At 43.6% G+C, this 26,089-nt stretch overlaps 1 protein-coding gene across 1 annotated transcript in view; it reads right to left on the minus strand.

Annotated features, from left to right (window-relative positions):
• Positions 1 to 26,089, minus strand: part of LOC306795513 (protein diaphanous homolog 3-like) — a gene marked incomplete at its 5' end in the record, with an annotated part of 141,062 nt that overhangs the window by 21,697 nt on the left and 93,276 nt on the right. The window contains 2 exons of the mRNA XM_079294045.1: positions 21,984 to 22,046; positions 22,625 to 22,720. Of these exons, the coding sequence (XP_079150171.1) occupies positions 21,984 to 22,046; positions 22,625 to 22,720 (159 nt within the window). The remainder of the gene's footprint in view (positions 1 to 21,983; positions 22,047 to 22,624; positions 22,721 to 26,089) is intronic.

A 26,089-nucleotide genomic window follows, 5' to 3' on the forward strand; every position in this document is an offset into this window, starting at 1 on the left:
AAGCACATGGTGTAAGAAAGGGGTCAAAGCCCCCCTGCTCACTGACACACAGGCGAGGGAGGGAGACAGCTGTGAACTGGCTCCTCTGTCTCTACACCGTCGGAGTCTTAACGCAGATAATTATTGCTTTTTTTGTTGTCAAAACAACTTTCTCAACATTACTTTAGTGGTCTACTTTTCTTGAAATAACATAAATTCTTATACTTTTGCGTCAGAATATTACGACTTCATCGTAAAGGTTTCTTTGTATCGTTTTGTTATCCAGTGGACCCTGATATCCAATAATATCTCTCAATTTGCGAGGGCTAATAACTTGATTGAATCAAGTTTTCTGTTCGAAGGGAAACCTATTTGCCTCGGTAGAACAGCTCCTTTCCTTTCTTGTGCATTGAGTGTTTTATGTTCGGAGAAGCGCACAGGCATCCTGGAATTGAAATGGAACAGCTGTGACCCTGAGGGAATGATTTGAGATGGGTTGACATAGACAGAGTCAGGTGAAGACATTTGAATGATAGGGGCAATATGGTGCTTGACGGCCAACCAGTTAGGGAGTGGTTTCAACTGTCATCTCTGTCAACATGGGAATAGCAGCAGGTTGGAGGGAAAACTGTGTGTGTGGTCTGTGTGTGTGTGAGAGAGTGTGAGAGAGAGAGGCGGTGCAGAGGGTGAGTGATAGAGAGAGAGAGAGAGATTGCTGATGCATTCATGAAAAAAAATGTTGAAACGCATCAGTGCTGCAGTGAACAAGAACAATGCGGAGGCTCGTGTTGCTGAGCCCACATTGTACATCATTAGAAGTTGGCGGATGCAGAGAAAGCTGTGAAATGTATCATGCTTTGAGATAACAAGGGGAGACAGGCGACGGAGTTCCGTGGAAGAAACAACACGTCCGGTTTTTGGCCTCGGCCACGCTCTCCTCTTCCCTGAATCACGAGGGAGGCCGTTTGAACTCTATACAGTGTCAAACAATCAACACACACACACACACACACATATACATATATATATATATATATATATATATATATATATATATATATATATATATATAGGAACAGTGAACACTTGTATTTCACTGGTTTGGTATAATAAAACGAGCAGAAAAAATGAGGTGCGATTTATTTTTCTTTCCGTCTACAACACAGAATCACAAACAGCAGTCTCATTTAATGATGCGGTGAGAGATGTTAGTCACGAAGCGGGCTAAGTGGAGCAGGGTGGAATAGACACAATAAGGTGTTAGACTTTGAAGCGTAGAGTGGACAGGGCTAATAAACGTAGCTGAGGGTCTCCTATTCATTTGACGGTACTTGTGGTAGCACTGAGTGCACAGTGTGATGCATTAACATTAAAATAGAGAAAGGCCCCTCAGAAGCTTCAGGGCTGGGAATTCACCATCAGCAAGAAGATGGCTACTTCTATATAGTTGTTCTCAATGCTCGTCTGAATATAAAGCAGCTATAATCAATATTTTGTGATTATAATGCAACAAATGACAATGTTTAAACAACATTTAATCTTCCTGCTGGGCACCAAACAGCAGACGGACGCAGTTAGCAACTAGTTGGTGAGCGCGGTGGAGCATTTAGCTCATTTGCCATCTCAGGAGTTGTCAGGAGACCGTACACAGATCGAAAACACTGAATAATAATTTTACATTCGCCAGGTGGCCTGAAACACGACTTCAAGTGAGTGGTAATGTCTGCTCCATAACTGCTGGACCAACTGTTGTCTAGCAGGTTTGCCCATCTCAACTTGAAAGGAGATGATATGTCAATGTTGTGTTAACAACTTGTTTCCGCTGCCCCCACGTGGCTAAACTATCGCCATCTTAACCAGGACTCCATGGCAGAAGAGACGTATCTCAAAGGGATCTTGCCGGTTAAATAAAGGATTGAAAATTAGCACATTAGTATTTGACAATTCCATCATGATGCAATATGATCAGATTGAATAATCACCAGCGTTTGGTAATCCGCTGGATGACACCTAAATGACATTCACGCTTGTCTCTACCATTTGATAGATGGACTGCTTAGAGACGATGAATTATCATTCGACTTTGATGTCTGGCTATTCTCTGGAATGCAGCTACTGATTTCTCACTCTCACGCCCACCACAGGCTACTAATAATCACCAACGAACCTTTGGACGCTTTCCATATGGGAGGAGCGTGCTGCATCGACGGATGATTTCACGACGTGAAATGGACATGAGCTGTCCACCAGGTCTCTCTATCGTCTCTCTCTGTCACTGCCAGCCCACCCGACCTGTCTCCACCCCGTTGAGCTTCATGGGTTGAGGACTTCTTCCGCAAGATTCTTGACAACCAAGCCGCCTCGAACCCTCTGCTCTTTGGTGTCCGTCCGATGATTGTATTTTGCCGACTACTGGCCTCGTACTAGTCAACCACTAGTTTGTAGCAGTGTGTGCTACTTATGTGTTCTCTCATGCACACACAAATGTATATCAACAGTTCAGCGAGCGAGCGAGACACACACTGGCACGGCTAGCCTTGTGTCCAGACAGCCCATCCTGTGCCAAATGTTTAATGAACATCAGCTGGCAGACTATCATGAGCAAACTCTGGCCCACACCACTGTTTGATGATTAGCTACAACCCACGGGAATACACGCTCACAAACACGCACTTTGAATCAATGGCTGTATCGAAACGAGACAGCTATTCAATATATGCAGAGCTAATAATGGCTGCACACCCAAAACACACGGGTGAATAAAAGACATTTGTCCATTTGTCTGCCTCTCTTCTTTTCCCTGTAGACGTAGCCTCGTTCCGCGTCTTTCTTTACTTCTTAACATCTGTTTATTTCTGCTTTCTCGTTATTGTTGACTCGTTTTTTGTTTCTCCTGACCCTCGCATTTTCATATTTCTTTTCATATTTTTCTTTCTTCCTAATGTCTGCAGTCTCCCCCCCCCCATTGTCATTATTTTTCCTTGAGACAAGCAGCTACTAGTCAACTGTGACAGACAAACAAAGAGGTGTTGTTTTTCAGCAAAGATAAACTATTCTGAGCAATAATAACAGGAAAGGGGGAATCTCGGATACTAATGGGGCTGAGTTGCACAAGCGTCCATTTAAGTCCTTTCAACGCTTTGATTTGTAATTCATACAAGGACTAAGTCAACTTCATTGGACATGAACACTTGCGAATATTAATTCAGGTTAACTGTTTAAACAAGGCGGAGAGTCCACAGCCATGCTGGGAGATTTGTGATGCTGTACTCGATAACGCCGCAATCCTAACACACTGTGTAATGACATCACATGCGCATCATGAACTATGTTCATCGTCTTAGTTGAGCATGTTAGGATATTTGTTTATGAGCAATAGTCACAAACTATAGCTAATAATGATGGGAATGTCATCAGTTTTGGTCATAAACCAAAGTGTTGGACAAAGTGTTTTACAATTCATGCTGAGGGAGACATGAATATAAACTTGAAATGACATCCACCCAGTGTTGTCAAGACATTCCACTCAAAACCACAAATGACGACCTCATGATCACCAAAGTGATTAGGATTCACACTCTGGTCATCATGGATATGTCTGCCACATTTAAAGAGACAGACCAACCTGCATTTACTGCCATCTCTGGAGCCAATCCTGCTAGCGCCTCTAACATTACCGAAATATAACCTTCCAAATGTGTGCGACAAAAGCACCTCTGATGAATAACAACGTGTGTATTTTAGGAAAAAAGAAGCCACAAGTAGCTCTATTTATAATGCAATTGTTAGGATTTTTTTAATGTACCTGTAAAAATGGCTTCCAATGCCGAGCCTCGGCCCAAAAGCTAACAAAGTGCTTCTGCCTGTTAAAAGCCTAAATCCGGTGCTAACATCAAAACGGACTTTGGGAGTTACAACAATAACAGTTTAGCTCGCTAGCTAACAACTTTCCATGAACACAAACGTGGATGAATCATATTTATGAGCGAGACAAAAATGTTATTCACAGCCTCACAGGCTCTCAATCACAAGGCTCCCTCACCAAGCAGATCAATGCCGTCTCCCCCACATTGATCATTCAGTGATTGTGCCATAACAGAGGCGATGCTGTACTGTAACTCCCACAACACACACACAGTTCATTCTTTGTAAACACTTGTCGCGCTGATGAAGCTCAAAAGACCTGACAAGACTTGAACATAAGTAAACATACCAGAGGACCCCCTGGTGTAGGCATGCAGTAGAATGTGCTTGATGTTGCGTCACTTTGCGAAGGATCAAAATGAAAGCAAGATGTGAAAGATGTGAAAAATTCAGATGAGATGATAACCTGTGCCATGTGGAAGTAGTTCCCAAAGCTACTGCATAGTTAACTTATACATTTTCCCTCATGGAGTAGTTGTCTATTGGAGACACTTTGATATAAACATAGTGAGAATTTTCACCCTGGCTTCAAAAAAAAAAAAGGGTTACATATTCAGATAAGTAAATGATGAAATACACTGCAAAACATATTGAATCCAGGCTGGCTGTTGTTTTTTCTTCTTTTCCTTGATTTATACTTGATCTCGACTGCGACGTATGTATTTAAAACTGTGCAAAGCCTCCCTGGTATTATAGCACGAGAGTCTCAGGAGGAAACGTGGTTAACAAATGGAGAAAGAAAGACTTGAGGAGGTTGCCAGCAGGGAAGAACAGATATTGCATTGGATAGAATGACAAGGAATTGGGTGGTTCGAGACTCTGCCTGCATTAGGTAAGTAAACCGCAGCAGCAGGATGCCCTGAGATATTCAGCTTAGGCAGAGCGCTGAGGAGCTCCTTGTGTTTCTGATTAGCATTGAAATAGATTCATATTAACCAGTGTTTTCATTAGCAACAAAAAACAGGACCGCAGTAAAGCCGTAACTTAATTTGGGCGCTCTAATGCCGCCATTACTGACTATCATTTTCATCTTCCCTCTTTACATCTTTTACATTTCTCTTTTTTCCCCCCCTTGTATAGATTCCATATTCCTTCTACCTCCCTCTTGTTTCAACTGTGCGACTGCATACTGTACATGTACACACACACACACACACACACCCTATTATCTGAAAAATTCAGCTTAGCTACTGTGCTTTAAAAAAAAAAACCCTCTATACTAGCGAGAGAAAAATATCTAGGCTCAGCATTAGGGATCAAGCAGTCTTGAGAGTGAAACCCCAATGGCCACTAAATGACACATCTTCTTGACATCATCAGTCGCTGAAGGTGACCCTCTGATAAAAACACATTCAGTTAGAAATCTATTAATCTGCTGGTTGCATGTTGGCTTCTATTGGTTTGAGGTGTATTTTCTCCCCCCACTGAGTTTGAGATCTTAAGTCACAGAATCTAAATGTGAGAGACAACACCATATTTGGCTCTAACAGTCACATTTTTAATGAGTGAATGTGGATTACCTTATAAAGAAACTACAATGGCTAATTTGAATGAGATGATGTCAAAGAACAATTGAATGTAACACAAATGGACGGAAATATGATTCCTAAAGCTACGCAGACGCACATTACAGGAGAAAGAGTTTGGTTTTAATCTCACTGAGTTACAGCACAAGTTCATATTTATATAAAAGGTAAAACCTGTCTTACAGTAGAGATGAAAGCACGAATGTTTTTGGACCATTTTATTCTTAAAAAATGTGGACGTAGTTGGGTAATGATCTCATAGACACTCTGGACTGCGGCTGCAGTCTTTTCAGTGACACAGATCATATGGAACAGGGATTCTCAGACGGCTGACTGTGAACTAATCAGTGGCGTGATCAAGCAATTAAAACGGTTCTTTTCTATCCTAAAGTCTTAAAAGCACTGGAACCGCATGCTTACCTCGCAAGCATTTCCTCCTCAATAAACAAGATTAAACTAAACCACTCGTCTTGTGCACTTTTCTGGAACTGAAGCTAAGACCTGACCAGCATATAGTCCTGATATTTAAGACAGTTTTTCTTTGTGGCTTATAAAAGAGATGTTCCTCTTTCATGTATGATAGATGCTATAGTATGCCAGATATTTCGCTCCAACACCCTCACTCTCTTTCCATTTAATGAGCCCTCATGAGAGGCACCAGGCCCACACATTGTTACTCCGGCCGTGTATACCAATGACGTGTGACATACAGCGCGTTCTAGTAGACATAGACAGACAACAAAAATAGCCTCAGGTTACTACCTTATGGAATATATATACATACGGTTATGCTGAGGTATAAATTATCTGTCGGATGTCTTTGCTGGACACTGCAGATGAAAAACACATGATGCTTTTCTTGAGTACAAAATTTAAATCAGTTAATATTAAAAATGATTGTTTACATAACAGATGTGTTGATCTAAATAACGAGCAGAGACGCCGCAAAAGATGAAGTGCATGTGCTGAGGTCAAATGCAGCAACAAGAAAAGCACAGACTACAGCACACTTAGAGGCGTCGCTTCAAGTAGACTTGAAGAACTGTTAAAAACGCTAAATTGAGGCTTGTAAGGCACTGTATTCTCTTAACGAGGTACGGCAGCATGGACAATCAACCTCGACAGAACCAGTAATTGTTGACGGCAAGCAAAAGGAGTAACGGGGAGAAAAAAAAAAAAAAGGAGGAAGCCATTAACCAATTAATCTCTCCTCAGAGGACATTCTCTCTACTGCTGGCTGGGAAGGAATGGGGCGGAGCAAATGTGCATTGTTGTAACATACTGTCAAAAGGTATTTTCTGTGTTCATATTCCTGCACATTATTTTTTTGCTTGGCTGTTTACTCTGGAATTAAGAATATATTATGAACAGGAGGACATTCACCCCAAGAATATGGAGGAGTTAACAGCACTGTGTACAAGCTCGGGCCACAACGTAGTTCTTTTGCGCAAATGAAAGAGCGTTTCACATACTAGATGTACTGAAGCTTGAGAGTTTTCTGCATGCAACACAAATGGAACAATGGTTGGAACAATGTTTTTTGATCTTATTTGGTCTGTTGAGTACTTTAAAATGATCTAATAGGAGTTGATCAGATTAATGGCTTTGGGAGCTTTATGAAATGCCCATTTAAAAAGCTTAAATTGTGTTTTGGAAACATTCAAATAAAATCGGATACCAACAATAGACGCCGTAGATGCGGCACAATAGTGGTGTAACGGATCGTTGTCGATCTGCGATGACGGATCGTCCCTCACGGTTCGGCACACATGTGAACCACGGATTCATTCATTTGTTTACCTTAACCGTCACAGTGTAAAAATAAAGTTTTACTGACATCGCAAAAAATATGATCAGGACATCGGCATTGCTGTTTTTCATGGTAGTCGATCTCTGACAATGTCAACATCTAATCTGTGTTCAAACTGACCGGAGGAGAGCTGGTAAAGAGGCTAACGGACAACAAAGGAAGGTTCAGTTACATTACGATGCGTTCAGGCTCTGCTCAGTGAACGAAGGTAAATTATATCGTAATCATGATGTGGTCACGTGTCATTTCGTAAAATGTAGTGTTGGTGAGAAACTTGAATGAATCCAGTAGTTTGAAGAAGATGTTTTCACAGCAACATAAATAGATATTTATACTTTGTGTTGATCCAATTTTTGATCCGATCCGTGACTCTGATCCGTGACAGGATCCGTTGCACCACTACTGCACAATCAGCACGTTTAAGACTGCTGTCAATTTCTGATGGATATTTACTGAAAACTCTTTTAAATACCAGTAGCTCAACATCATATGAAATAAAGGAACAATAGACAGATGGTTATCTGTACACCATAGAATCAATGGTTTCTACTTCTTCCTCTGAACCCAGTTGACAGCCTTTCACGGCTCAGGTTCCTGTGCAAGCTCTACTTGTGGCAGCTGAGAGCAAAGGACACCGACCTCACCCTAAATGTTCCTATCTGACAAAGCAGACCTAACAAAATAGCGCGTGCAAAGACCTTTCAAACACGTCTGTAATCAAGCAGCAAGACCTCATCATAAACTAACAGCGGGGTGTGAACTAGGAAGGAAGAAAAGAAAATCGTTGTCTGCGAATGCGATGCCCAAAGGTTTGTAAATGACAGATAATTAATCTCTTCCTTGCAAATCCTCAGACAATCAACACATTTCGGTCGCTCTACATCAGCGGCTGTAAGATTATGGGAGACAAAAGGCAAGACGGTGTGTATGTCATAGCATGAGTGGAGACAAACAATCACCTGTGAATTCTACTTATCGCTGAATTAGAGATCAGTGGATGCGGTTTGGGGGGGAGGAGGCCCGAGGCCTGTCTGGATGTAGCACTGTTCTCACATACCAATCTGTGTGTGACACAGGGGGCTTCTATCAACAGGGTGATACCTTGAAGGTTTCGTGTCACTTCCTGTTTGCTTCAGCTACTGTGCCACCTTCGGCCGCTATCTCCATGACAACCACGATGGCCCTGGGTTTTGGGGGGAGCCGGTGATCCAGTAAGCTTTGCACTGACAGTGGCGGTGGATGAGAGGCTTTGATTGATAAGCAAAGCTGCCTACCTCAGGCTCTACTTGCCTCTGACGGGGACAAAACAGCAGTCTGCTTCGCCCGCCACTGACATTTGTTATAAATCATCGGCAATTTCATCAGTCGAGAGTGAGAGACAGAGAAAGCCACAGAGAGGGGGGGGGGGGGGGGGGGAGACAGTGACCAAAAAAAGAGAAATGGACACCTGTCTCTTGACATTATTTATTCCATTTGTTTTTACTTTGAGCTCCCCTTCCCTTCTCCTTTTCAATTTCCGTCTTGGCCTTCCTTCATGTCTTCCCAGAAACACCATGCAGCTGTGCAGTACAGAACCATATCACAACGTATAAGGTTAGGCCAGCTTTACTCACGAATAATTGTGCTGTAACTCACCTTGAAGGGTCAGTTCACACAAACTACAAAAAGACATTTTTCCACTTCAACTTGTGATATCTAGCCATGCACACAGTCTCACTTTTATCTGCTTTTTTATATCCGGGATTTGAGACGTCGGTCTCTGACATCTCTGCTGCCACACCAATAAAATGAGCGAAAAGTGAATTTCATGGGGATTGGGCGAACGGTGACCTTTCAGAGGTAAGCTAAAGTATATTTCTGTTGAATGAAAGCTGGCTGTTGGAACAACAATGCACATTAGTTGAGGCATGTGCGTGTTACATTAGTTGAGGCTCTAAAACACGGTTTATCCAGTCCATGACAAATCAATGGGATTATTTCCCCATCCGACACATTCTGGCAATTTGCAGTAAATGTGTGCCGGTCAGATACAAGTGGTCGAGTCCTTGATCCTGATATTTTCAAATCTGTTTCGCATCATAGAAATTAAAAATAGCAGTAGAACAGACACTGTTTTGCAGTAGCACATAAAAAAGGTCTGCCTCTCTGACCATCCTGCTAGTTGAATGGAAATGAGAATGTCCGTTCTACTCCCATTCCACTTCTTTGGTTTGCGTTAACAGGAAAAAAAACCTGCAGCTGTCTTGTCGCATGATATACATGATAAAATATCTGGCAGTGGTAGCCTGAGAGAGATCCCGAAGGACACGGGTAGAAAAGCTGATGTAGAAATTGCTATATAGTTGAGAGATAAATGAAAAAGAAAGACAGTAAACAAACAATGCAGAGGCTTCCTGGACCTCACAACCCTACTTCCAACAGTCTCTTCTAAACAAACTATCCATAATGCTCCTGAGACTTTTTCTTCTTATGTTTTAATTTCTGCACAAATGAGTTCAGAGGTAAAACATTTTTAAAAAGCCCTGCTGACTGCTGCTTCATGTCAGGCTTTACTCTGCAACTTTGCGTTACCTAACAATATGCCACTTTTCGGTTTTGTTTTTGCAAAAACAAACAAAACCCATGTTGCGGACCGTACAGTGCGGGGCCGCCATCTGATCTGCATTGTACAGTGTGATCACTATATGTTGATGAGAGCAATTTAGCGATTTGAGGATTAGACAATAGTATGGTGTACACGAGGCCAAAAGGCTGGAGCTGGAGGGGTAAAAGCTCAAATCTACAATGCTGGTCTCCCTCCATTTGACAAACTAGTCGAAACAGCCAGGGCGTTGTTGAAAGGGTTCCACAAAGACAAACACTACATACACAAACAGTCTCCAGGCAGACACACCTCAACTTGTTTTTTCCCATCTCAACACCATTCTCTCCCGTCTCTGTATCTTAGGCGTCTATCAACTCACCTCTGAAGCTGCATCAGAGGTGAGTTGTCTGTAGTCATTGTTTGCTGGTATTTATTTATCTCTGTTTGGATCTTCAAAGTGGATCATTTAAGCCTACTAAAGTGGATGTCAACTCCTTTACCCCCCCCCCCCCCCCTTTCATCAAAGAATGAATGCTTCAAAATCTCGGGAGCTGGGACAAAACAAAAGATAATGACTTGCATCTAATAAAAAGAATAAGACAAAAGTAAGATCTAAACCAGTCATCTGCAGAGCAGGTGAGAACTGTCAATGCGTGGAGTTGAATTTGCACATGAAAAACCCAGTGGTTTACCGTTAAGTGTTTCATTATTTGAATCCACCACACTTCCAGGAAGAGATCCGAGACTTTTTTTTTTTTCACTGATCTATTTTGGTGCCCATCATTTTCCCCTCCAACACTTGAGACAGATAATTATCCGAGGCTACATTTAGTCATCTCCAAGCGAGATGTTTTTGTATGCGACACAACAGAGTGACGAGCCGGAAGGACCACAGCAATTAGCTAGAACATGTCGTCAAGCCATCAAGAATAGATCTCATAGGCTATTTATTTGAGAAAAAACTGCCTCTTTTTCCAGTCGAACCCATTACGATGTCCTCTATCCGAACTTAAACACACCCACAGTTCATTTATCCACGGTGTCTCCACGCGGCTATTTTTCACAGGCACCCATTGCCTATTCTTTGCATGTTTCATGACACGATATGGGATCATCTTTTAGTTCTGGCCGTCTCTCTCACGCACAGAGGCGCCGCGTAATCACTCACCTCTCTGATAAATCATGTCCCCTCTGCTGTAGCCCAAACACCTTACATTGTCAGAGCTCAGGCTCGGCTCGCTGGAGAGCCTGATGGATGATTTACAGGCAGCCAGCCTCTTCCCTCGAAAACCTTCCTTGGTGGATAAGCCTCGTTCATTAACCCTCTCACACGTCTGAGCCCACGCAGGCCGGACAGTCTTACACTTTGTCTATGTAGTAGGAGAAGTAAGAGATGTCATCCAAGGGCCACTTCTATCTTCTTAAAGCTTTCCGCGGTGGTCTAGTCGAAGCCACGGCTTACTCCCGTGGGCCTCATGTAAGAGCCTCCTGCTCTGTCCTTCTCCACTTCAGAGATAAAGAAAACACAGAGGGGCTCTTTTGAATTAAAAGTGCAACTGTAACCTTGAAATGATTGATTCTTAAAACATTTTTAAAAGGTTGGTGTAAAGGAGTAAATTCAAAATTTCAACGCAAGAATTCTGTCATAGCAATGGAGCCTGTATTGGTATCCGGCATTGCTGGTATTTTCTCCTATATGCCAGAGATTGCTGATCGTGAAAACACAAAAGGCTCAGTTATATTCTATTCAGGAACACGAGATTATGTTTGTGTTACAAAAAACTGCTTGTCCTTGCTCTAAAAAGTACTGTATAAAAGAATGTAGAGATAATAACTTGGCTATTAATAGTTGCAAGACAGCATAAAATCAATAAAACCATAGCAGGCCCACTGTACACAGTGACACACACATGTAAATCCAGCTGAATTGGTGTCAAGTGTTCAACTGCTCAAATCAGCAACCCCGAGTACTTACTGCAGGTATTGTGACTCCTCTGATGGGAGAGCACTTGAACATGCTAAATGTGCCAGTCAGTGCATGTGCCCTGACCTCTCCGTGCATGAGAAATGGCTACATCTATTTCAGCATACACATGTGCTGTGCTCCACTCTTTGTGCTTCCATGGGAAGAATTTTCACAGTATGTGCTTAAATACCACACAAAAAAAAAAGAATGTATATACAAATATTTACATATATAAATTCTGGGGCATGTAAAAATGTTTTTGACTTTCAAAGACACACGATTTGACAAATTGAAATATGCAGGCATCAGAAGTAGACTTTTTTTCTGATTTATTCCCCCTTTAATTTGTGGGTTTTGGAATACTTCTACACTAAACCTCTCCTCGCACGGCAGAGTCCCCGTGAGAATCGCACACGTATTGCATTGTGACCTCAATGCTTCAAATGTCTTATTTCTTCCACATGTGTCACTGTCATTAAAAGAGGATGAGCCTCAACAGTCACACCACCTAAGCACCTGTAGGGAAACATCTTTGTTTGAGCGATATAGCTTGAAAATTGAATTCATAAAGTCTCCCAGACTTTTGTCCATTACGGTCTCTAGCCATGCTGTGTCAATAATTGATTGGTTTTGCTTTAGAAGAACAGCATACTGTATCTAATGCATTCACGTATCATCCAAACCAAAGGATTTAAAAATGCGCAAATGACACGAGGCAATATTTAAGTGGGAAACCGGCCAGGTGTCTTGATTTGTGTTTTTGAAGAAAATGAAATTACTCAGTTCTGGCAGCATGGAGAGGCTCCCGTCTGTGTGTAACAACGGCAGGAATGGCATTATGAACGGAACTCAAAGTGAGAGTAATGGGGTACATAAAACAACAACGCCAATTCAGCCAGCGACATCCCAACATCCCTGCTCAGCCCACTCTGTTTTCTGCCAGTATCAGACAGTTTTATACTGGAGAAGCAAATAACCAATTTTGTATTGTTTCAGCTTGCAAATGTGAGATACGTTGTATCAAAACAAACGTTGCATATCAATGTGTTTGGCTGGAGATGTTACTGCGCGCTGAATATAACCTGCCTGTATACACGAGTGTGTGTATGTGTGTGTGTGTGTGTGTGTGGGGGGGGGGGGGGGGGGGGGGGTTGAATGTGTGGACAAACGCAGAACTATCAGTGAATTACATTTAGACATCCTCTTTCCTCTTTGTCTGACATTCTAATTACCATTCAAACCAGCCAGGCTAATTACCTCCCAGTTTACAAAAATAATCAGGTCTGTACACAAATCAAGACTTGCCATATAGCCTCGGCCTGGCAACAAAAAACAAGCAGCTCTACTGGGCATGGTTATTATACTTCCCATTTCATCAAAATCTGCATTAAGATTTAAAGTGATCCAATTATTCTATCATTTAGTTTTAAATCCCCTAAATTATTCATTATATTCTGTCAATCAATTGTTTTTTCTGTTGAATTTGTTACAAATTCGAACCCCCACCGGGCTCTAATGCGATTTATTAATTAAGGATAATTAACATGGCTTATTTACAAAATATGTTTTCACTGTCCCAAACAAATGTTCCTCCATTAGTCGTAATAACAGCGGCTGGAAATCATTTGTGAAAAGATGAAGTCCTGTGAAGCTTGGAGCCAGACATTATTGACAAGGAAGCGTTGGAATTAGAATATTGATTCAAAGAGGAACTGGGCCGTGTAAGTCTTGCTTCCAACAAACAGGCACAACAAAGTCCTGATCAAACCAAATGAAAAAAAAATGTGTGAGTTGTAATTTGCTGATATTTGTCAATGTGAGGCAAGTTAAAAGCTAATTTAACGAGTCAACCTATATGTCTACTCCACTTTGGGTCGAGGGTTCTTCTACAACTGAAATTCTGCATCCTTTGTCCAAAACAAAATGCTAAACGCCCTGTGGAGGATGTTATTCTAACAATGATACAACCGTTAAAACAAGAATATGCCCTTCACAACCTCGGCCTCTGTCATCCAACATGGAAGTAGACAGCATGGCACAGGAGTTGATCAAATATGAAGAAAAAAACCCAGCAGATTTACTACAGTAAAAGCCGAAAAAACGCTGCTTCAGAAAATCCGACGCTTGCCTATATTCCATTTGTTTTAAGTCAACACTCTCACCAGTGATGCAGATTTACACAGTTCAGTAACTTGATGTTTCAAGACACGGGAACCGCAGAGGATGACAAATGAAAAATAGCCTCGTTATACAGCACTGCATGAGCAATGGCAAGCTTTCTAAAATGATCTTTTTGTCCGTGCCCTTTGCCAGCCAGCAGCCATTTCCTTGCCTTCACTGCTCTACCCAGTAGCTGCTTTATTGTGATGCTAAACAGTGAGTTTTGACATTCAGGAGGCCCTGCCAAAGGACAGGCTAGTGGACACAGCAGAGAAGAGAAGGCCTTAATGGGTTCAACTGGAATCGAAAGCATCTGCTAGTCTCCACAGGCTGGAGGAGAAGGAAATGTCAAGTACAGTTATTACAGAGCAGGCAGCAGCTCAAGGAATTTTCACCTGACTGACAAACAGTCTGGGACATTGCACATCTCCACATATTAGCACCCCGAATGAACCCATTCACACCCAGCCGCACATGCTACAGTGATGTGACATGTTCACAAGCACAAACAATACATTGCAGTCATTTAGCAGACGCTGTTATCCAAAGCGACTTACAATAAGTCGATGTATTCAACATCGGTTTTCAAGAGAACTACTACAGAACCCAGTGATGTTGTGTAGAGCGAGAAGAGAAGGGGGCCCAGGACTGAACCTTGTGGAACCCCCGTAGTCAGCATGCGTGGTTCCGACACGGCCCCCCTCCATGTCAGGTCGGATGCAAACAGGGAGAGTGCAGAACCTGAGACGCCCATCCCCTCGAGGGTGGAGAGGAGGATCAATACAAATCCATACATGCAGTCAATGCAATGCCGCTAAGTACCAATGCCATAGTTTTTCTCATATCCTCAATAAAAAGACCTGAAGCTAAAACTACCCACTCCTGAATGACAGGGCTAATCACGTGCTTGTGAGGTGATCTGCTGAAAGTCCCGAGTGACATCTCTCTTTTTTTTTTTTTACAAGATCACTAGTTTGTTTGTTAATTCGTACCCCCGAGGATGCTAATCAAAGCTAGTGCCAGGCTAATGAAGCTCTTAAGCCCAGAGGCCAGAGACACAAACATGGCCATGTGACTCAAGGATGAGCGAGTGTCTACAAGGGGACGCACGCACGTGTGTGTGTACGTGCTGAAGTGAATGCATGTGGCTGTATACAGTCAAATATGCAAATAAGTGAGTGTATGGGCATAAGAGGGCGGTACTGTATAATAGCAGATCAGCAAAGCCTGAGTTTCACTCTCTATGGGGAATCCAGCATCAAACGGATCCTGCAGCCTGAGGGTTGGCCTTCCGCTCTGTCAGCGTGGAAATTTCTTTCGCTGCACTCAGAGCTTCTTGATCAGCGGGGAGACACATAGCAGGTGGGAGTGGCGGCACACACGACAGCCAGAGAGAGACAGAGAGATGAGGCAGTTTGGAAAAATGTGATCATTTTTATCACCGCAGACTAAAGTGGCCCTGGCAATAATCAACAACAAGAGCCTTGGTGTTTGCTCCTCTTTCTGTATGAGTGGAGTTCTGCACTGGAGAATGATACCTGGATATGGGGCTGTTTACAGATAGGTTATTGCAGGAAGGTGAGCGGAATTCTAAAGCACAGATCATCCCCTTTCATCACTCCCACTTAAAGTCTCCGCTTTACCATCGAGTCAAGGCGGCTTAGTGGGCAGCCATAGCAACACGCGCTAACGGAGAAGTGTCTCTTTCTGCCAAGGCCCACAGTGTGACCAGTCGCTAATGTTAGCCTCAAGCACAAAGCCAGACAGACTGCCTCCTGAAAAACACTAACAAATAACAAGGAAAAAAAAAAGCTTTGAGAAGACGGAAGAGATGAGTGGGGAGAAATGACGCTGAAGCACCTGTAACGCTCTTTTACCAAAGGTGTTACCACAGAGGCCTCGCTTTGCAGAGGGCATAGATATGAAGGGGCGATAGCACTCATTTCCCTCCCGCAACAACAGAAGTTCATATAATCATCTCCCAAGCTCTTTCTCTCCTTGACGGCTGCGTGATATGGCTGCTGGCGTTGGTAAATGTGGGAGGACCAGGAATGTGTGTGGCTGGGTGATAAGGCTGCTATAACATTTAATTAGCACAAAGCCATGGTGAGAATGACTTCATTTCTCACTGCATTATTAACTAGAGTACTGTGTAAGAGCCGAGTCTCAATCGATGTACGTAACCGGTTCATGAGAAAAGGGGGCTGGAAGGAGGGAGAGACAATGACAGACAGCGGGCGAGACGTGGGGGAGGAAACAATGACACATTATACTTAAATACCCGATACAAAAAAGAGGTGTGTATCGAAACTAAACCCCTGATGAATCTTTAAACTTTTTACCCACTGGCTTTTCTGCCTCTGTTCCCTGCACATAAGGTGCGTATTGAGGCAGGCAGAAGGCGAGACAGTGTCCATGTGGAAAGAAAAGACGAGGAGGATCTCAGACGCCGGCTGAATAGCAATCCACATTAGCGGCTTCACTTACTGTTTGGGGCCTGAGCTGGTGTGAATGGGCTGATTCGGGTCCTTGGCTCAACATGCTGAACACCAGTTTCCATTTCACGATCCACAGCCTTTATTACAGCCCGGCTTCCTCATAATCCAGCTAAAAGTGGATATCGGAGGAGCCTGATCGGCTTAGGACTTGGCTGAAAACGTGGGCTGTGCGGCGGGGAGCGGCATTGAGCACAGTGCAGAGGAGTTCGTTATCACATGTTTTCTATTAGGACCGAGTGGGCACAGCCGAGCTCGGGTGGCCGTGTGTGTTTGTGCGTGCTGCTCTCATCCATCACGCTGACCTCCCCAACCAGTCGAGTGAATATACGGCACACTGTTTCACTTTCTCATCCTCTTACACTTTTGGACTGGGCATGGATTACAGAGATTAGTGCAGTTTTAAGAATAAGGCTATATTTGCTAGAGGTGTGTTAAGCTTGCCCTCTTAGCATTCGCTAATACAGTCATTAGTAGTTTCAACACAACTTGATGCGGATGTGCGTCACAATTTAACACGTTTCAGTGGAAAAAAAGCCTCGGAATCAGGGAGGCAGGACTTCCGTAACAGCAGGAGTGGGAGCCAATAAAAGACGTTTTTCCATTATCTACATCCGCGCCTCCAAGGCAAGAGAACAAGTAAACAGCATCACGATCACATCGAATGATACACCGCATGGAAAAACCGCAATCTATAACCAAATGTTCTCAGTGAGAAACATATTTCATGCTAATTACTGCCTGTATTACATAGGGCACATGGTGGTGTTATCCTATAAAAGGGTACTCGGCGCTGCTTCCAGACTAAAGGTTAGAGAAGAGTCGCTGTTTCAATCGCCAGAACAGCAGAACAAGATATGGGACGATCAGGGCAGTTTCAACGTGTGACTGAGTGTAACTGTGAAACAGTGCAGCATGGCATTCAATGAAAAGAGAACACTGTTCTCAGCAAATCGTGAATAAAAAGGTAGGGATAAAAAAAAAAAAATCTTTCCTTTACTGGTCTCTCCAGCCCTCACTTACTAAGTCTCACTGCACATGTTGGACCTAATTACACGAGCCACTCTGTTAAGGTGACCTCTTGTTCCATCTGTTCAATGCATGTGTGCACAGGCTCAGACATGCACACACACACACGCGCACACACACACACACACACACACACACCGAGTGCAGCACTTCAGACAGACAGACAAAGGCAGGTCAAGGTACACTATCCCATCTGGACACGCCTTTGTCTACAAGAGCCGTTCAACATCGAAACCACCAATCAAGTGTGGCAGTAGGAGAGACACTGTGCCTCCAAGTGGCCAGATGATTGTGGACATGAGTACGGAGAGCAGTACACCTGTCCAAGTCTTCCACACAGCTGATACCCCGACCCAGGAGTGGCCTTTGAGCTTCAACCTTCAATCATTAAAACACAGGGTTTAAGCAGACAATTTCGATGCATGTATGCCCGAGCGAGTATGTGCGAAAGTGGGAGAGTGAGCACTCGGTGTTCAGGAACAGAAGCTCTTTGGCAATAATGTGTCACTTTAATGAAAAACGCAGCCAACCTACGTGACGTGTGGATGATATATTGTGACCAAATGCAGATAAATCAAGCAACTTCTACAGTTACGTTTTTGAAAGGACGACGTGCAGCATCAATTCAAAGAGATCTTGGGAGGAGAGCGTCTGTGCGCTGTCTTGGGTTCACTGAAATGATTTAATAACCCCTTCTTTTTTCTTATGTCATGTCTGGGGGAAAGCAGCAAGGCGAGAGATAAAGAGGAGACAAAACAAAGTCAAAAAGTAAAGAGTCGACTGAGTGAACTTTGGAAGGATGGCAGGCTTTCTCCCATAATTGACATTGACACGAACAGACAGAAATGGGAAAGCACACACGCAATCTGCAGGACGCAGTTGCCTGCAGTGGAATCCACATATCAGTCTACAAGAGGCCCAATCAACAAAAAAAAGGCAAGCGTCGAACAGCAGATTCCACTAGAGTATCCCCAGGAAGCAAGAGTGACTGACTCTCGGAGCTAGTTTGTCACAAACGTCTCACGTGTGAGCACACAGAACGCACAGAGATAGGAGGCGACAAACGTCCTTTTACTTTCATTTCAACTTCACACTCTCCCCAGTTTCGTCTCAATGATTTTGTGCAGCACAACTTCTGAAAGAGGTCGTGGGTCGAGTGTCATATTAAGCCTATTTGTCAACTGCTACTAGCATCCACACGTATATATATCCAAACTATTTAAAGTCTTAACTGATACAGCTGCCCGTATGAACCAAAGTTCCAACATCATACAGAAACATGTAATCAGCAAAAACAGGTCATGGAGCTACATGGAAACACATAGCACGCAACACCTCCAATAACTAGATGCGTACCGTTGTGGTCTAACCCGTAAGGCTTTCTCGTGCAAGTAAGGAGACACTCCTGTTTCCATTCGGTACACGGGTTCACCGACTTTGTGAAGTGACCTTTATATCAATTTCAAGCTCTAGTTCAGAGCTTTATCACACATGATAATTGTTAGGTCGGGTTTCACTAAAGACATTCTGAAGTAATTGCTCCTAAAGACGGAGACATTTACTCCCTCATAGATCTTGTTCCTCCCCACACATAACGGATCATCACTCCACGAGAAAGGCCTCAGAGCACGCACACACACTCAAAATCTGGCTTGTGCTGTGTCACACACTTTGAGGCTCTCGCTCTCTGTCGAACACAACCGTAAACAATAAGAAGAAGTGTAGTTCTGCGATTCCCCTCAACGTGTGATGAGGGCTCGCTTAGAAGACTGAAATGGCCAGACAGTACCCGGAGAGATGTTTTCAAGAGGACAAAGTTAAGAAAGCTACGGCTGCCTTATAGATTCAATTTGCAGATTCAAGTCTCTGACACCTGTGTGGCTAACCACCATCGATCCATCATTCTGTGGAGCACAATCCAATTTAGAGTGTCTAGGAGCCCCAGAGCCCTGCAGCCTTATCCTAACCCAGGCCCAGGCCAAAGCCTGCTTACCTCGATCCCCTGAAGTCTGCGGGCGTGTCTGTGTATTTTTATATATATATGTGTGTGAGAGACTGCAGAGCGAGCTAAACACCGTAGCTGCTGGCTCATGTTAAAGTGTGCTGAGGCAATTTAAAGGTAAGGGAGGAGAGGAGATGAGAGACTGAGGAAGTGGGGACAAATGCTGGGAACCCGGGCCAGGACCCTTGTATTTATCATTTATTACCAGCAGCAAACCGAAGAGTACAACAGGAAGAGGATGGGAAGGAAGAAGAGGGGGTTCAAAAATAATGGAGGGGACGATGCACGCCCCTGGTTCTGCAGCAAACAGTGGAGTAATACTTTCAATGCGATTCTCCAGTGTGTGGCAATCACACTCGCCGAACTGCGAAGCACTCCGGACATAATTGAACGACTCCATGTGATGGGGAGCACAATCTATTGGCCATCTGATTTGTTTCTGCGGACAACCACTGCAGGAAAACCCCCGGTGCACTCGAGTCTCCCTTGGTGCGAGAGCTGAATGGCACCACGCATGTCCTCTCCCCATCACCACAAATAACAGTATCTTCTGGCACAGATCGTTCCGTTTTAATTCTCTTTGCGGCTCCACCAGAGTGTAGCAACACCCCTGAGATCAATTATTGAAGGGTGTTTGAAAGTGTGGGGAAAGGAGGCGGTTGGGTGAAAGTGAAAGCAGCTGTTTACACACACGTGCCGCCAACTGAACTTCATCACCTCCGAACTAAACGGGGAGCATCCGGTGGGCTTCACTCACTCCAGCGACTAAACCCAGGGCAATTAAGGCCCGGATCTCCGTAGGAGAGAAGGAGGTGGGAGAGAAGGGGTGCAACGGGAGAAGCTGAGAGACTCCATACCAATAACAGGCAATTATGTTTGGGGAGGGCCATTGTCAGGCCAGGAGAGTATAGAGGGAGACAGCGGGGATATGGGATGGTAGGGAAATGAGGAGGAGTGTTATTTAGGAGGCAGATGGCAGAGAGGGGGAAATTAAGATGAATGGGCACTGAGAGGGCTGAGCTGGTGCTGGGCTGGGCAGAGAAAAGTAATTAGCTGTGTTTGCTCTGGGAGGCTGGCAGCGAGTATGACGCCCGCAGTGACAGGCTCGAGCCTTGAGCTTTATTAGTCAACAAGGCCATGTTTGAAGCTGCCAGCAGGGGGCAGCTGGCCCAGCAACCGTCCACCACCCGAGTACCTGTACAGCACACCATGGGGTCGTTTGCACAACACGGACACTGAGCAGCATGGACTCGAATTGTTTACAACAATCCCCTGTTCAAATAGCATCCCTTATATGCAGACTCTTTTCTTTCTTGACCACAGACAAACTGAGCCCAATGCCCTCACATTATTCCTTAGTTTCACTCGAACCAACTGGCTCTTTCATACCATCTCTCTCCATTTCTTACGTTACAGCCACCTCTATCCGTCTCTTTCCTCCCACCCTGTATACCTCCCTCCCCCTCATCCCCTTCCAATCTAATTTCAGATAAGTCGTAGCAGAACAACAGAGCAAGGCCCTTTATCATTGCCATCAATGTTGTGGGTGGACTGAGCGTGAATCATTTTAGCCATGCGTGCCTGTACCCAGCCCACTGGGATTCCAATTACAAGTAATAAGTGGTAACACGGTTACGGCGTAATTTGTAAGTGCCTCAGTGATGATTGTAGTAAACCTTTGACAAGAGAAGAAAGCTGCTGTTTGTTTTCGCAACAGCCAAAGCACAATATCTGTTCCCAGCTATGAATGATATGGGGCAAATTTGATTCGGTATAATTAGTATCCCATCCAATCTTCACTCCCAGGAAGTCATTCAGTCAGACACATATTGCCCTGTATATTTTAAATTATGAACATGCCGTTCCTAAATGATAACACTGAACGCTCAAAGCTACAAGTGGCTTGCATCTAATTTGTAGTCCGTACGTATGTTTGATCTTGGTGCAGATGCCTCACGGCCCTTAAAAATAAATCTGCAGTACATAGGTCAGAGGTGAGAAACGCAAGATACTAATTTTGACTCGAAGACACTTGACTTATACTGTCGTGAATAGACGTCTGTAGCTTCCGATATATATATAAATAAAGTTTTAAAAATGGGAACGATTTGCCTTCAGAAGCTTCGAGCTGAACTTAAAGTGCTGCAGTTTATTATTATTCAATTTAGGAAACTTGTCAAACTGACATTCTTTGAAAGCAATGTGTGGGCTGCTCTCAAACGTGCTTCTCTCACAGTGCACAACGCACTGGCTCAGAAAAGGCCTTTGACACTTTCAGAAGGCACACAAGGTAAAATAAACAAAACGGCGGAAAAAAAAAATGACAACTGAAATGGTCACTGGACACACACACACACACACACACACAAAAGCAGGACAGACGAACTGTAGAGGCGAAGCTGCAATACATGCAAGAGTTGTCCATGGCAGCCTTCCGAGAGCAGATAAAGGACAGAGCTGAGCATGCTTGAGGCTTTAGCTTTGCGGATGTTTAATTATTTGCTTTACCATGGTTAACAGGCCTGAGAACCTGGCGGAAGGAGCTGGGGCTGATGGTCTTCTGCTGGTTATCTGTGGAGGGCAGGGGACATTTAATGCAAACATATCTTACCGTACTAAGAGGGATCACAAAGATCACGAGGAGGCATTCGCAAGCTGAAGAACGGCTGTGAAGAGAAGGCCATTAACAGAAAATACCGTGTTTCAGGGCAACTCTGTCAATTGCCCGTCTGTTCAAAACATGTACAGAACCCGACTTGGATTCAAGAGCATATGGGATTTAAGACTGCCAGAAGATAAATAGCTGGGTGTTGATTCACTGAGCTTCAAACATCAGACAGCGGTAGTAATGTTGTCGGGCTGAAGATTCTCTGGCATTTTTGCTGCTAGCAAGCATGTGTACAAACAACAAAGTAGTGTATTTTGCAAGGGACTGAGAATGTGTCGCACCAAGGCAGGATAACACGAGGATGCCTTCAATTCCCTCAGCTTTCAAAAACATAACAAGAAAAATATGCATCCCGTTGGCAGGTTAGGACCTAAACTCACTGTGATTGCTGAACATCTGACAGGAATCAGAACATTGCCCACAATATGGATAGCAGGTTTTACGTTTGCGTAAAGGTGTCGATAAAGGATATGAGACTCACCTCTGGGTCTCGGCGCTCTCTTCCTGCGGTCTCTGAATGCAGCTCCTGACTGCAGAGCTTCCAGCAAACTATCCATCACACCTGTCTCATCATTTTCTGTGAAACCCGAGAAGAAAAAGAATGAGGGGGTGTTGGAAGACAGAGGAGAGACAAATAAAAAATAAATACAAGTGCTGCCTCGCTGCTGTACGCCAGTCATGTTTGCAGTCCACATCAATGGCAGTGACCTTGACCTTTGACCTCCATCAGTTTATTTTTGAGTTCAGGTGGCACCTTTGCCTGGTAGCCACCAGTGAGTGAATGGGTGAATGGCATGTGGCGTTGAAGCGCTTTGAGTGGTCAGAAGACTAGAAAAGTCCATTTACCATGACAGTAAATTACCCGGCTTGTTGACGCCGTCTGTCTGTCAATCTCCTACGCTGCGTTCCAGCACACACACACACACACACACCATCCATCTGATGATAATAATTAATGTTGACGCGCAACGAAAGATGTGGAATTACCATTCCTTATTTCGTGCGCTATTTGGGGTGATGCATGTGTAAAAAGAGACGGCCAACTAGGAAGCATTCAGGGGTTAACTACTGCAACAAAGGAGTCCCGTATACAGGGACGTACGGTGGCCTGTCAAGCTGGAATGAAACACTCGCACCTGTCAACATCTTTACTGTCCAATACTCTCAACACAAAATATCAAGACCTTGCTTTGTTGCAGCCGGGGAAACCAGCAGACTGCAGATATATTGCAGAAAGGGGAAAAGCTTTGAAGATATGACATTTAAATCACGCCCTGTTGTTGGTGCAGCTGAAAACCTGGGCCTGACACCTGAGGCATATTGATGGACCCGGCGTGTGATTTGCAGTAAAAAAAAAAAAGAAACAGCAGCCTCCAGTGGAAGGGAAGGAAAAAGGATCGCAGGTATATGGGAATGCTGAGGGAGAACACACCCTGTCAATAAAAAGTGATGCTGCGAGTTTGTGTTTGTGTGTGTGGGGAGGGGGGGTTATTTTCAATGCTGCTTCTGTGTAACGTTTGAAGTCTTTGTCAACCTCCCTGCACATGTGAAGGGCTGTTTGCCACCGAACCTTACATTTCCACTACAGACACTGGTGGAATAGATACCCGCACACTTAAATCTATGCACAGAACACTATTTGTAGCTTTCTGTCTAAAGGACGCTCATCAGAGCATACATGCATGGTTCAGCTGGAGAAACAAACACACCTGTTAACTACAGCTTTAAAGTGCTAAATGTGCTACTGAGAGGTTAACAAGTGGATGTCACACAAACGTACCACACAAAAAAGAGGGGGTGGAGCACAGTGTTTGTGTTTTGTTTGTATACAATCATATCATAATCATAATACTATCATATCTCATTACATAGTAAATATGGATTTGAGAGGGATCAGGCTTTACATGGATACATACTGACATTAAAAGCTCACATTCTGTCTATCAGTCTGATTGTGTGGTTTAGTGTCCTTTATACCAGCTTATTTAAAAAAATACAAGAAAAAAGTGCTGTCGTGTAAGATGTTAAAAAAGAAAGAAATAGAATGGTCTGATCTTATTGTCTTCAGTTCTTACGGACATTCAACCCCATTTAAATCACAAATAAAGTTACTGATGTTCTTATTGTATAACATTTTTAAGAAAATGACACTGAAATTATTCATATTTAAAAGAATATGAATAATGTTTTCCTGACTGAAACAGTCAGTTTGTATGAGCCTTTTTCCAATTTTCTATTATTATTAATACGGTTTGTACTGAAAAAGAGGAACAATAACTGAATTGAGCCAACACCTGCAAAAGAGAAGCAGATGAAACTTGAACTATAAAATGTCAGCAATATTCTGACACTTGCTGACACCATGTGCACCCTTGGTGCGGTTAATATCTGGCACCTCCAAAGTGAATTTCCTTCAGCACCAGTCCCCCGACTTTCCTGCTCTGGATTTCTAGCTTGCTGTCACCAACTGAGCGTTATGCCTGGTGCTGCTCTACAGAACAAAAGCTGCTGCCAACTTCAGGCAGTCCTTTCACTGTGACATGCAATCTGAGGCCAGTATTCACAATCACAACTTTGCCTCCACGTTTAGTAAAACTGAAGAATAAATTAAGATATCTCATATGCTCACGTGCAATTAAACCCTTTGTGCTGTACCTGTTAACACTCCGACGGCCCGCCCACCAGTGTTACGTGTACATCTGTGTTATGTACACAACTGCTATGTATAGGTAGGTACAGATGTGACATCTCTTTGGAAAGCTAAGATTCTTGCGATTCGATTTATGCAAACCATTTCAAGATATAATCACAACAGCAGGTAGAATCAACAACTATGTCAGACCACCAACCAACAAACAAACAATTACAAAATTGAGTTGATGTTGCATCATTTCAAATTAGCCGACAGATATGCCTAATTATTTAAGTATTTTCCGTAGTAACTCCCGTTGGCATGTAAACATTGCCGATATCTCGTGTCAAAATGGCGGCTGCACTCTGACCTTTCGATTGACACCTCATTTGGCCTATTAGGAGCTTCCATGTCCTCTCCACAGCCTACAATAACCAACAAGAGTCCGCGTTGAAGGACAGTGCCTGGCCCTCTTCTTTCGTGTAAAGCTCGAGCCGATTGCAACCGATCGTTCTGATGACTGACGCTTCGTATAGCCAATGAAATTTCGAAAATAACGATATGCAGCTTCAGGGGTTAGATTTACAGCCTCAACCCGGAAGTCACCTGCGTAACCGCGAGTCTGCCATCTGCGTTTGTGCGTAAAATGCAAAGTGTGGTTACTGAGAGTTATGGAGACTTTAGGAAAGTGAATAACAGTGAAATAACTTATCGATAACTGTATTTAGACATAAATAAGCTTTAGTTTGAATTATGAATACACATTTCTACACAGCCTAGGTATGTGACCATGGTTACAATGAGTCTCCAAATGGCCTTTTTTGGAAAGCGCCTTCGTAAAACATGTGTAAAATATTCATTTTCTGCGGTATTGTGATCAAATTTGAACTTGGACTAGGTAAGGCTTCATGCTCTGGTCCCATTATGTTTTCCAGCTAATAAGTGCCAGCTATAGTCATCTGCAGGCATCTGTTTGCAAAGAAATATTTAGGCGGAAATTAAAACCTTTGACTTCAGTGTGTTCAAACTTCTATTACTCAATGCCAGTAGCACTTACAGTGATTCAGAGTGTTGGGGAAACAAATTCAGAGTGTTACCTTTCAAAAGAGATACCATGCATGTACTCTAAATGGGTCAAGAACAGCTTTCAATTTACTTTGGGTATGCCTTGAATAGGCCTTTTAGGCTAATTTGGTAACAGGTTTTACGCGTGTATAAGATCAGTTAGAGCAGCGGTTCCCAAACTTTTTAGGCCGCGCACCCCCCCGCGCACCCCCTTCTACATCCCGACCGGGTTCGCCCACCCCCCCCCCC

This window comes from Melanostigma gelatinosum (genome assembly GCF_949748355.1).
Source record: "Melanostigma gelatinosum genome assembly, chromosome: 2".
Lineage (NCBI taxonomy): Eukaryota > Metazoa > Chordata > Actinopteri > Perciformes > Zoarcidae > Melanostigma > Melanostigma gelatinosum.